The 12,579-nt window shown below is 39.8% G+C and overlaps 1 protein-coding gene across 2 annotated transcripts in view; it reads right to left on the bottom strand.

Moving 5' to 3' along the window:
• TDRD3 (tudor domain containing 3) overlaps positions 1-12,579 on the bottom strand; it is a 1,563,842-nt gene that overhangs the window by 224,908 nt on the left and 1,326,355 nt on the right. The window contains exon 13 of one of the 2 annotated variants that reach the window (XM_044072886.1): positions 2,714-4,611. The exons of the other annotated variant lie outside the window; for it this stretch is intronic. Coding sequence (XP_043928821.1) covers positions 4,579-4,611 — 33 coding nt within the window. The 3' untranslated portion in view covers positions 2,714-4,578. Of the gene's footprint in view, positions 1-2,713; positions 4,612-12,579 lie in introns of those variants that run through there. 2 annotated transcript variants of the gene reach the window in all.

The following is a 12,579-nucleotide window of genomic DNA, read 5'->3' on the forward strand; positions in this document are numbered from 1 at the left end:
ATGGTTACATAATATCAAAGTGCACCTTTCAGCTGCTAACACCTGACAATGAAAAAAGGAATGAAGGGATATGCATGCAGTCTTGGTTTATTCTGTAGTATCTTAAGGTGAAATTACATACCATCAACTTGCAGATGGCAACAACATCAAGAAGTGTGTCTTTACTGAAATGTATTGAGAATAGTGTTGTAATCTTATACACAGTAGAGTGAAAAATAGTTAAGTATTTTGACAAACTAAAGGACTGTGGCTAAAATATTACTAATGGAGATAGTAATACAACAAAAATAGGTAAAGTAAGAATTGGGCATCAGTAAAAGAAAAAAAAATACCTTAACAATACAAATCTGAAAACACAAGACTGTGTTTTGCATCAATTCAGCATGAAAGTGCTGCTCTATAGGCAGAGATAATGTGACTTAAGTTATAAAAAAGGACATTGAGGAATAGCTGTGCAATTTGCATTTTCCTCACAAGCTCTTTCAAGTAGCAGATATCGGTTAAACATCATCAGGGAAAACTCCTGCATAAAACAGATAACTGATAATAAAGGAAAAATGTGGAGCTTTGTCAGTACAGCAAGACTACAAATAGTAAGCCTTGGCAAACCTGGAATGTAGCTACTTAATTCTGCTGAGGTTTTAAAACTACTGCAAAAGGTCTATCAACAGCTGACTTACCGTAAGAAATTAGGGTAATTCAAGGTAAAAGTGAAAGCAGTCAGGTTCCAGATTCCATTGTAGTTTGCTTCAGACTCTCAATACTGTAATTATACCCAAATGGGAGTTAATGAAATAATGTCTAACATTATTCATATAAAGGGGAATTGAAATAGATTCTGGAAACCAGAAAGAAAAACTGTAAAACAAGATCACATGAGCATGGCGGGTTCCACAACAACCTATGTGGAAAAAACATACTAAAATATAATAAGGATTATGAGTGATTCTGATGCACTGAAATAGCACAGAGCAGAAAAATACAATAAAATAGTTTGATTTAAGCTATTCAGAAGATTACCTTGTATTTTCTCAAGGGAGGACAATTCTAAGTACTCATTTAAAAATGATTCTTCATCAGATTTAGAAAACTGACATTCTCTGCAGGAGATCCAGAAGCCAAGGATTCCCTACAATACTACAACCAAGAAGGGTGTAAAATTTGGTCTGCAAAATCCTGTGACTACTCATACTTCTTTAATTTACATGATGGAGGGGAAATTGTATTTTTCCCCCTTGTAAAAATTCCTGATAGGAAGGAGGTGATATAGCCCGAGTAGCTTTTTGTAATAATGGAAAATACTTCTAGGGATACACTGAGTAGTCTACAGTAACTACATGACTAATGTGGGACATCTTAAGGACTGATAGGTTACCACCAGGATGCCCCAGCATTAAACATCTGTACCTGAGTTGCAAGCTGCATCTCTCTCTGAATCAGAGTCTGCTGAGAAACATTCACCTGTTCCCTAAAGAGAAGAGAGTGCTTAACAGTCCTTGGAATGAACCAGACACTCACAACAGCATTTGTTGGTAACTTTTCTTGGGATATCATTAATAAACAGTTCAACATGAAAACACCAAGTCAAAACAGGAAAAGGAAAAAAATGTACTTGGGCTTTAAGAGTTAGAATCCCTGAAGCAGTCAACAAGCTAGTGAAGTCTAGAAAATCCAAATCAGCGATATCCAAATGCCTCTGCACAAAATGAGAAAAAGTCCAAAACCATAAAATAAGCACAGGCAAGGCTCCAGGTTTTTCAACTGCTTTAATCGATCGAAACAAACAAGTGCTTTCACAAAAATGCTTCTTCAGGTGTATGTCTTGTTCATGCATAAAAATACATACATAAAAAGTACATATATAACCACATATATAAAAATGTACACATAGAAAATATCATAAAACATGTAAAAAATATATATAAAATTCAATACAATGACTTTCTACCTACGCAATGGTCTATTTTTTAAAATCATCGACATATCATTGTTATATATGTACTTTTTATATATGTAATTTTATACATGTATTTTTTATATGTATGAATATTGTGAGTGCTTTCAATTACAAAGAGACTTATATGCTATATGAAATGTATGCCTCTAAATATATAATGGAGAGTCAGATGACTATGATTAAAGGGTATAAGAGGGGTGGTTTGACTGAACAAGACATACACGTGAAGAAGCATTTTTGTGAAAGCGCTAGTGTTTATTTCGATCGATTAAAGCAGTTGAAGAACCTGGAGCCTTGCCTGTGCTTATTTTATGGTTTTAAGCTAGTGAAGTGTGACTGAACTCTATGGGTGGCAAAAAAGAATGCACCGAGTACACTCTTTTACAGCTAGAACCATTCCCCATAATGGCTGCAGTTCAAATTGTAACCACATACATAGAGGGATGTCAACTTGCTGCAACTTTTCCCATTCAAACAGCGAATTCCTGCATCCTGCAGTGATGATCCTTATGAATGTCAGGAGGTCTGCAAAGGCCAACTATTGCCTTGTTCAGTCAGCTCTAGAACCAAGTTCTCTGTAGGCTGAATAATACACTGCTTGACAGTCAGTGGTGCTTCAGCCAGCTAATTAGTGAGCAGGAAGAACTGCTTAGCAAAACGTTGCCCTCCCCAAAAAAACAGCCCCCCCTAAAGTGCCTGTAAAACATTTCTTAAAATCTTATTGTGAACACATGAATGGCATGAAATACCAAGCAATTACACAGTCATGAACTCATTTATTTATGGAAGTGATGTGCAATATATGCAGGTACAGTTTCAGCACAGATGGTAGGAAATACATTGTGGTGTAGCTGTGCAACAAGGGGAAATGAATTCACAGCTGACAAAGAAAATGGACACACTAGGTAATCCTTTTGATCCCTTAGCTAACAGGAGTATCTATGTTTTAATAATAAATTATGCCGCAACAATTATGTGCAAATCCAACATTTCTCCAATACATTAAAAGGCACTCAAATACAATGGTAGGTTTCAGTTTACAAGTCAAAGACCTACACATATACACCTTTTCATCACTTAATGGTATACAAATCATCAGTATGGATTTCACAAATGTAACAATAACATGCATGTAAATGTGAAATTGCTGTATCAACAACAAAATGCTCCTATATCACCAGTAATTACTTCATTTCATACATTCCAATACCATTCTGGCTAAGTCTGCTACATAAAGCACATGTGTATGAGAATGAAAACATGCAACAATAAGATTTCCTGTTAAACAGCAGTACTATTTAATAAAACATTTTTTGTATAGAATAACTATTACAAATATGCCTAACAAGTGGCAATGCCAATAGTCTAACCCCATTTTTTTAATTACATAACTTTTTCTGATAATTCAGCTTGAGCCCTCATCATAAATATAGTAAACTAATAAGGTAAGTGGGAGGTACCATCCTGTCAATGCTCGTGTTGTCTTACATAAATTATCTACACGACAAGCAATATAAATAAAAGGAATAAAAGTTATGGGATTAATGTATTGTCTGTGATTTGACAAAAAATAAACATGTTTAAAGCCAAAAGAAACAAGGAGAATGCTGAACAGGTTCATTCTTTCACAGTACTGCTGCTACTAAGGGGACATTAAAACAGTACATTGTGTGTGTGTGCTATTAAAAGAAACCAAAGAACTCCACCTCAACAATCAGGTTCTACCACTGTAAATCTCCCTCTCCATAAAATAATACCTATTCAGTTTTTTCCTTCCTCCAGGTGCTCTTTCACAGTTAATACAGTACATTCTTCATGCAGACACAATGGCAGCTTGAATGACAAATGGAAAACATACTCCTTCTGCTAAGTACATTTCTTATGTACTGCACCACCTAACAATGTTTTTTTTTTGTTTTGTTTTATACTGGCTAATTGGTAGTCATTAATGATTTATGCAAGGGAAAATAGAATATACATCTGGGGCTGTGTAACACAAGTTAACTAGACCAGCTGTAAAGCAATCTAGTTGCTAAACGTCCTCCATTTAAATTAACAATGCCTGCTTCTCAGTCTGTCTTCCACTTCTCTGAACTATGTTACAGCTCCAGATGAAATAAACAAGATGTGATATGGAGGAATCTTTAAAAATGGAAATATCGCTTAAGACAGGTCCTACGTATGGCATAAACAATGATTTAGTAAATGCACACAACAGAAATTTTGTCCTATGGTTTCTTCTAGAGTACAGCTATCACAAATAATGGGCTTTAACCCCCTTGATTATCCACACAGAGATGTGATTCAGCGGTGTGGTGTATTTATATTTCTTCATCTGTAATCTTCAACACAGAAACTACAGTTTAAGGAATCCTTTCTGAAAGTTGGTTTCTGTATGTAGTTATTCTCCTTTAGAACTAACAGTCTAAATTAAAATTTGCAAATATGTAACTGCTAAATACTAAAAGAAAATAATTGTCCCAAGTTTTACTAAGGGGCCATGCAGAGCTACAGCCTGGGACTCCAATGCGGGATAAATGTCCACCCTGAGAAGAAACATCAGAGGGAGTTTCATGCTACCATCTTCAAAATTCAGAAGGTCTATGTTCAGTTGAAATACTTCATTTTCCCCACTGGGGCGTCTCTATTTTTTTCTGTAAAATAAAATACTATAGTTTAACATTTAAATATCCATAATAAAAAGTCATTTAAAACAGTTCATAAATAACTTGGTATGCACAGTTAGAATATCTCTTATGGCTATAAGTGCATCTTGTGTGAATTATTTGATGGGAAAATCTGCTTTACAGGAAGAGTACACACTTAGAGCCCTAAGAAAGGCAACAACTGCACATCTGTGTAAGCTCCTGATGTTTAAACACAACTGAAATAAAAATAAATGTTCAACTCTGGGTCTGTGGAATGCTCTTTTTCAACATTATGGGATTAAACAAAGCATAAGAGTTATGGCATATTTTGACAAAAAAAGTCAAATTACTCACCATAAAAATTTATTTTCGTCTCAATAGCAACACTACTAATATTAAATATGTCACATTAGACCTGTGGATTTGTCCTGGACATACAGTAGAAAGGTTATACTTAAATTTTGCACTGCAGTTACTAATCCCATGAGACTTGAAATGGAATTTCTCTCAACTAATCTTTTGAGGCAGTGGATTTTCTGCTTAAATGTACATGGTATCCTATTTCTCTATCTGGTACAGACCAGAATTAACAAGTTAAAAATACAAAATGCCGTCAACTTACTGTATTAATATTATGGCTAACCCATGAGAGAAATCAAATTCCTCCAAAATGACAGTATCTCAGCCTAAGTACATAAAACTGAAATGCATACATCATACAATGGAAATTTTCCTCACTTGCTGTTATATACACATGCGGTACATGTTTAGTGGATTCATGAGGAGGATGAAAAAAACTACAATAAAGAAGGTGATCGTGATTATACTGGTGTTGCCTCAAACTATGTTGATGGGAACAGTGGAATGTTTCAAAGCAATATTCAAGGTAGTTCTTTTGACAATGAAAGAAATTAGAGTTTGTCAAACTAGCCATGTCTCAAAAACTACCATAAGCCAATCAACAGCTACATACAGCAATCTCCTGTGGTGCTATGATCTCAAGGTTAAGACAGATGGAGATTCTCTATCCACCCCCTATGCCCAAAGAATGGCAGGAGCTATAATTTAAAAGTCTTCAAATGTAGATTTAAAAAATAGTACACTTCCATTAAATTCTAATTTCAGTATATCCATTTTTGAAAACTTGAAATCATCTTAATGATTCCTGAAGACTCTTAGTACCAGCAAATGGAGATAGAAGAACCAATAAAACTCAAAACAGTCATATTCAAATAAGTTTCTCTTCTATGCTGTAAATCCAGATAGTAACCTTCATTAAAAGTGCTTAATTATGTCCAGCTTTCTTGGCTGTAAAGCCAATACCTGATGTTTGAGAAATGTGTACAGTGATCTCCAACACCAGAGGTACCTATCTTGTTACTACCAAACAAATTGCTGTAACTTGGGCAGAATACGTCTTGACACACAGTGGCACCCCTTTTTCTCCTTTCTTACAACTCATTGATATAAACTAAACGAAGGAAAGAGGCATAGTTCACTGTGAGGTACTTATGATAGATAAGTCTGACACATGAGTACAAAAATAACAAACATACACATGTGCACCCACAGCAATAGTCCAAGGTGCAAAGTAAGTCATTGTTTTACATACAAATAATACATCTACTATTCTAACAGTACTTATGCATAGGAGTGTGCATGAGTGAGTGAGTGCATGTGCGTGTGTAGTTTAACCTTAAACACTATGCTGTGGGTTCCTAGCTTTAAGGATAAGGCACTTAAGGGAAAACTCAACACCTGCCTTTCTAGAGGCTCTTGTTGGTTCAGCTGTAATGACATCAGCATCATATGATGGAGGTCTTGGGTTTGAGTCCTTTCACTTCTATGATATTAACAGTGTCTAAGCAGAGGGCTTTCTCAATTTGTGTGTACTTGCATTTATAGTTTGACCCAAGTTCAACAACAGTGAGCTGTCACTGTGAAGATCAAGATTTTTTTTCTGCTGACATTTTCTTTCTGCAACTAATTGCTTCATCAACTATGAATATATCTACTAAAACGAATACCTTCCAGCAAAATAATTGCAAAAAGGTTTAAAATGAGGTGCTATATGCACAACATTCACTATATTAACATTACAACCATAAAAACAAGAGTAAACTCTCAGTTAACCGAAACTCAAGCAACCAAAAAAAAACATCCAAGTACAGTATGAACAATTCATTTTTTCATGTATTGCACTTGTTCCCCCCACAGAAACATACCTTATGCTTTTAGAGTTTAAAAAAAGAAGATACAAATAAATTCCCACTCTCCCCAACCTGAGAACAAGTCAAACCAAACAAGTCAAACTGCTAAAATGTCAACATTCGCTCCATACATACTCAAGTCAGTCTGCATCAGATTGCACATTCCTCTCCGATCTCTCACACACACTCTTCAGCTTTCATACATCTCTCCAATCTCTCACACACAGTTGCTTCTGCTTTCACACACGCATTCACTCTCTCTCTCTCTCTCTCTCTATTCAATTAATTCATTTCCAATCCACTCAGCGTGCAAATGAAATCTGTTCCAAGTGCCACGCTTTCTGGCAGAAATATACGTTTAAAATATTATTCCAGTCAGGCCTTTAATTACTGTATTCCAATATTAAAATCAAATCAATACAATGTTTATGGCATGGTATGGTATAGTATAGGGTACAGTATTTGCCAGGTCTATTTTTAATAGTAACTCTCAAGCAACCAGAAAAGTACAGTTGTGTACACTTACCATAAATGTAGATGTTCGAGTGCATTCACTGTTGCAGTCATCACACTTAGGTTATCTGCCTGCAGGTAGCCCTCAGTCGGCCCGAATACCAGATACTTAGTATTTCTGTGTCGGATGCTGCCGCTTCTTCCATGATGTCAGGTCGTCAGGAGTATAAAAACAGGCAGCTGACACCATTACATCAGTTTTTCTTGCCCCAAATGTCAAGAGCTCCCAAACAGGGAGCTAGTATATGGTGGGAAAAAACACCACCAGTAAAAAGTAAATACCATTACCAGTATGAATAGCCATAGAGGAGAGATAAAGAGATAGAGAAAACCAGGGGCTGGAGGGAGGGAAACCAGGACTGCAACAGTGAATACATTTCAACATCTACATTTATGGTAAGTGTACACAACGGTACTATGTTCTTCGTGTTTCACTGTTGCAGTCATCACACACGGGTTGATTCCCAAAGCTGAGGAAGGGTGGAGGCAGTCAAGAAGAGTTGGGGCTGGCTAGTAGGCCTTGCAAGACTGCTGTAGCAAATCCTGCCCTGGATTTGGAAAAAAATAGGCAGGTGGTAATGCTTGGTGAAGGTGTGTACAGAACTCCAGGTAGCAGCTTCCAGTATGTCCCTTGTATGGACTCCCCTGAGAAATTCTGTAGCGGTAGATGTAGCTCTAGTGGAAAGTGTTCTGACCCCCTGAGAGGTTGGTTTTCCATGGTGCTTGTAGTAGAAATGGATGCAGTGTGCTATCCATTTGGAAATGGCTTGTTTTGAAATGGCCTTGCCCTCTGTCCTTGTTGCAAAGCTGACTAGCAGCTGGTCAGATTTTCTGAAAGGCTTAGTCCTATCAAGCTAGAACCTGAGCTGTCTGTGCACATCCAAAGAGTGCAGGATACTTTCCCCTTTATTTTGAGGATTAGGGAAGAAGGTTGGCAAATGGATGGATTGGTTGAGAGCCACACTGGACACCACTTTAGGCATAAAGGAAGGGTTAGTTCTGAGGGAAACCCTGTCAGCATGGAAAATAATGAAGAGTTCCACAGCCATCAGTGCTTGTAACTCAGACACTCTTCTAGCTGAAGTGATGGCTAGAAGCAAGGCTGTTTTCCAAGAGAGGAATTTTAACTCTGCTGAAGCAGCAGGTTCAAAAGGGGGAAGCGTGAGCTTTTCCAGAATAAAGTTAGGGTCCCAAGCAGGAGTGGGTGCGCTCCTTGGTGGCCTTAAGTTGTTTGCCTCTCTCAGGAAATACTTGATGAGAGGGTGAGAGAATAAAGGTGGTTCAGTATTGTAATGAGCCAAAATGGCAGAGGCATGGATCTTAATGGAGGAGAAGGATAGGCCTCTGTGGAATAGTTCTGCTACGTAATCCAGGATTAGAGGTAAGGAGGGCAGTGCTGTGTCCTTTCCTTTAGACTGAATCAAAGAACAATACATTTTCCACTTTTCAGCATATGATTTCCTAGTACTGGGCCTTCTGGCTTCAAGGATGACGTCCAGCACCTGCTTGCTTAGGGTTGCTGGTGGAGTATTTAAGGAATAAGCCAGGCTGCAAGATTTAAGGTTTGCAATTGTGGATGCAAATTCTGTCCCTCCTGCTATGAAAACAGGGTTGGGGTCTGGTGTAGGTGCCAGGGTGGCACTGTTGTCAGGCTGCGTAAGAGTGGGTACCAGTGCTGGCATAGCCAGTCTGGGGCAATCAGAATTGTCCTTGGCCTGTCTTGTTTTATCTTGAGTAATACTCTTGACATAAAGGGCACAGGGGGGAAAGGCATAGACTGAGAGATTTTCCCATTGAAAGGCTAGGGCATCCAAATTCCAGGTCCTACTGTGAGGGGTCCTGGTGCAGAATTTGCTTAACTGGTGGTTGTCGGGGGAGGCAAAGAGATTTACCTCTGGGGTCCCCCATTTCTGGATCAGAAGGTTGAAGGTGCTGGGCTCCAATTTTCAATTGTGTGGGTCAAGGATATTTCTGCTTAAGTCATCTGCCAGTGAATTTTGTTTGCCTGGCAGGAATTGAGCTTGTAGATGAACTTGGTTGTCCAAGGCCATGTTCCAAAGGGCCATGGCTAACCTGCAGAGTGGGTAAGAATGGGTTCCCCCCTGCTTGTTGATGTACCACATAACTGTGGTGTTGTCTGTTTTTATCAGCGGTTGACCTGGAAAGAGTAGGTATCTGAAAGTTGTCAGGGCATTCTGTGCAGCTAGCATCTCTTTTTGATTGATGTGCAGGAGAATTTGCCTTGGGCTCCAGTGGCCCTGTATACACTGGCCCGCCATGTGAGCCCCCCCATGCATAATCTGATGCGTCTGTGGTTAGGGTCTAGGTGGCATGGGGTTGAGTAAAATGCAGTCCCTTGTTGTCGTTGCATCTTTCTGCCCACCAAAGGAACTCTGTCCTTAAACAGGGTATGATAGGAATGACTGTTTCCAGGTCCTGAGAATGTTGGCACCAAAGACTTTTTAAGTACCACTGATGTTTCCTCATATGCAGTCTTGCATATGGAATTAGCAGAATACATGAGGCCATGAACCCTAGGGCTTGCAGTATTTTTCTTGCAGACAGCTGGGTTCTGGTGACCATTTGTTTGAAGTAGTCTGTCAGATAGACCTGTTTTTCTGAAGTGAGGAATGCCATCTGGGAAGTTGTGTCCAAGCTTGCTCCCAGGAATACAATCTTTTGACTGGGTACCAGTTGTGATTTCTTTTTGTGATGGTGTACCCCAATGAAGTTAGAAGGCTTTTTACAAATGTCAGGTGCTGAAGCAGCAACTCCTGACTGTCCGCCTGAATCAGGCAGTCGTCCATGTATGGATAAATTTGGATATTTTTCTGCCTGCAGTAAGCAATGACTGGAGCCAGGCATTTTGTGAATACCCTGGGTGCAGTAGATAAGCCAATGGGAAGTGCAGAGAACTGATAATGCACAGACCCTGACCTGAAACGTAGATATTTCCTGCATGACTCCCTTATGGGGATGTGCAGATAGGCTTCTTTTAAGTCTAGGGTGATGAACCACGCATCCTTGGCTAACATAGGGAGAAGCTGTTGCAGGGTAAGAATCTTGAATTTTGGTACCACAAGGAAAGTGTTGAGAACTGAAAGATCCATGTTTGGGTGCCAAGAGCCCTCTTTTCTGGGTACAAGGAATCGTCTGGAGTAGAATCCTTGACCCCTCTGTTCTACCGGAGCAGGGTGAATAGCTCTGATATTGAGCAGGAAAAGTACTTGGTTTTGAGCCTCTGCCCACTGGTATGGAGGAAGGTCTGGAAACCCGCTTAGGGTTGGCAGTGAATGGAAATAAAATTTGTACCCCTGGGTTACAAGGCTGAGGACTCATCGGTCCTGAGTGATGGACATCCAGTTTTTTGAATGAAGGGCAAGTTTTCCTCCTAGGGGCACAAGCAATTGGGCAGGGCTGGGAAGCAAAGTTGAGAAGTCATTGTGAGCTTTTTCCATAAGGAGGTGGCTTACCACTCCCTGCTCTAGGGGTGGGGGCGCTCCATTGCTTAGATCTCTGCATACCCTGAGACTGTAGTCTGGGTGGTTTGTTTCCCCTGGGTCTTGTTTGGGAAGGCCTGGTGGAGGCTGGAAAGGACCAGTGTTTAGAAGGGCAATGCCTATTGAATCTAGGTGGATGCACTTGTAGGAATTCTTTAACAGTTTGCATAGATTAAGCCTTTTCCTCCATCTTTTTAAGAACTTCTTTTGATTTGGTGCCAAACAAACGGTCCTTATTTAAAGGAGCGTCTAATAATTTAGATTTGACATGATCTGGCAAGGCCTGCTCCTTCAGCCAAGCACGTCTTCTCAGTACAGAGCCAGTGACTGCTGCCCTGCAAGATGTTTCCAAGGGATCAAAGCCACACTGCAAAGTATGCTTCCTACCTTGGTTTGCAAAGTGCATAAACTCCTGCAATTCTTTATTTTCTGTACAATCTGGAAAAATTACCACTTTTTGTTTAATAAGTTCCATAATATGTTGCTGGCATTTCAGCATGTGAAACTGGCAATTCAATGCCCTGGTAGCAAGAGTTACAGAGGTATATACCTTCTTACCCCATCTGTCCAAAGCTCTGGAATCCCTGTCCGGAGGGATATGATTTTTGGCTGTAGTAGCCTTAATACCTTTAGGTCCCTGGGAAATTATCTCTGGATCAGCAGTAGGATTCTTGAAAAGAAACTTGTGAGAATCAGGTACTCTGTAGTACCTGTCTGGTTTCCTAGGGGCTGGAGGTAAAGTGTCTGGAGTAAGACTGGATTCCATGAAAACATCATCCACAACATCCAGGATGGGGGGTATAACTAAAGGCCTGTGCTGAGACAACTCTAAAAATTTGCTGAGTCTCTTTTTGGACTGAGGATAGTCTTGGCATTCCCAATAGAAATGCACTCAAAGTACGCAAGGTTTCAACAAAAGAGAAATCCTCTAGAGGGGAGGCAGAGTGAATGGATTCATATGCATCTGAACCCTCACAGGCAGATAAGGGCATATCTTCATAATCAGAAAGGTCAGAGTCATCAGACTCCTGGTCTGTAGAACCTGAAGGGGACTGGAGTCTGTCTCTTAGCTGGGGAAGGTTGGCTTCCCCTAATCAGAGTAATAAGGTCTTCAGCCATTCTAAGCATTGGTTTTCGTGGCATGGGTGCCTGAGCATGCGCTTTGGTTGTCGGTTTTCTAGGCGTAGTGTGTACTCTGGGCCTAAGAAACTCTGTAGTTTTGGTTAAAAAAAGAAGTCTGTTTGATTCAAACATCGGTAGGATGAAAAACTCCCTTAGAAGCCAGTGCCTGCACAGCGGCTCCGGACCTATCTAAGGTAGAGACATCCTCTGGTTCCATAGTCGAAGAAGCATCTCGCGACATACTATACTCCGAATGGGTCTCAGCAGAGGCCTGCAAATCCATAGAAGCGGGCATCAGGGGCTGCAAAGGTGTCTCACTGAGTACCGGCGGACTGATGACTAGCTTAACGGAAGCATTGTCGGCAGTTTTGGACCTATGCGATCTGTCTCTGTCTTTATTTTTATGTTTTTTCAGAAGATCAGTAGTCGGATGGCTTACCGAAGCCATTTCAGAATAAGGAGATCGAGAGCGAAAGAATTTAGTGACAAAGATGGCCCGACGACGAATGGTTTGGGCATTAAGGCACAAAACTGATAGCGAGGGACATCATGGTCTGGGCCTAAACAGGTGACGCAGTAAGAATGAAAATCTCTGTGAGGTATTTGCTTTCCATAGGCAAGACAATTGT

The sequence above is a fragment of the Protopterus annectens genome, chromosome 5.part1, assembly GCF_019279795.1.
Source record: "Protopterus annectens isolate FY-2018-M chromosome 5.part1, PAN1.0, whole genome shotgun sequence".
Classification (NCBI taxonomy): Eukaryota; Metazoa; Chordata; order Ceratodontiformes; family Protopteridae; genus Protopterus; species Protopterus annectens.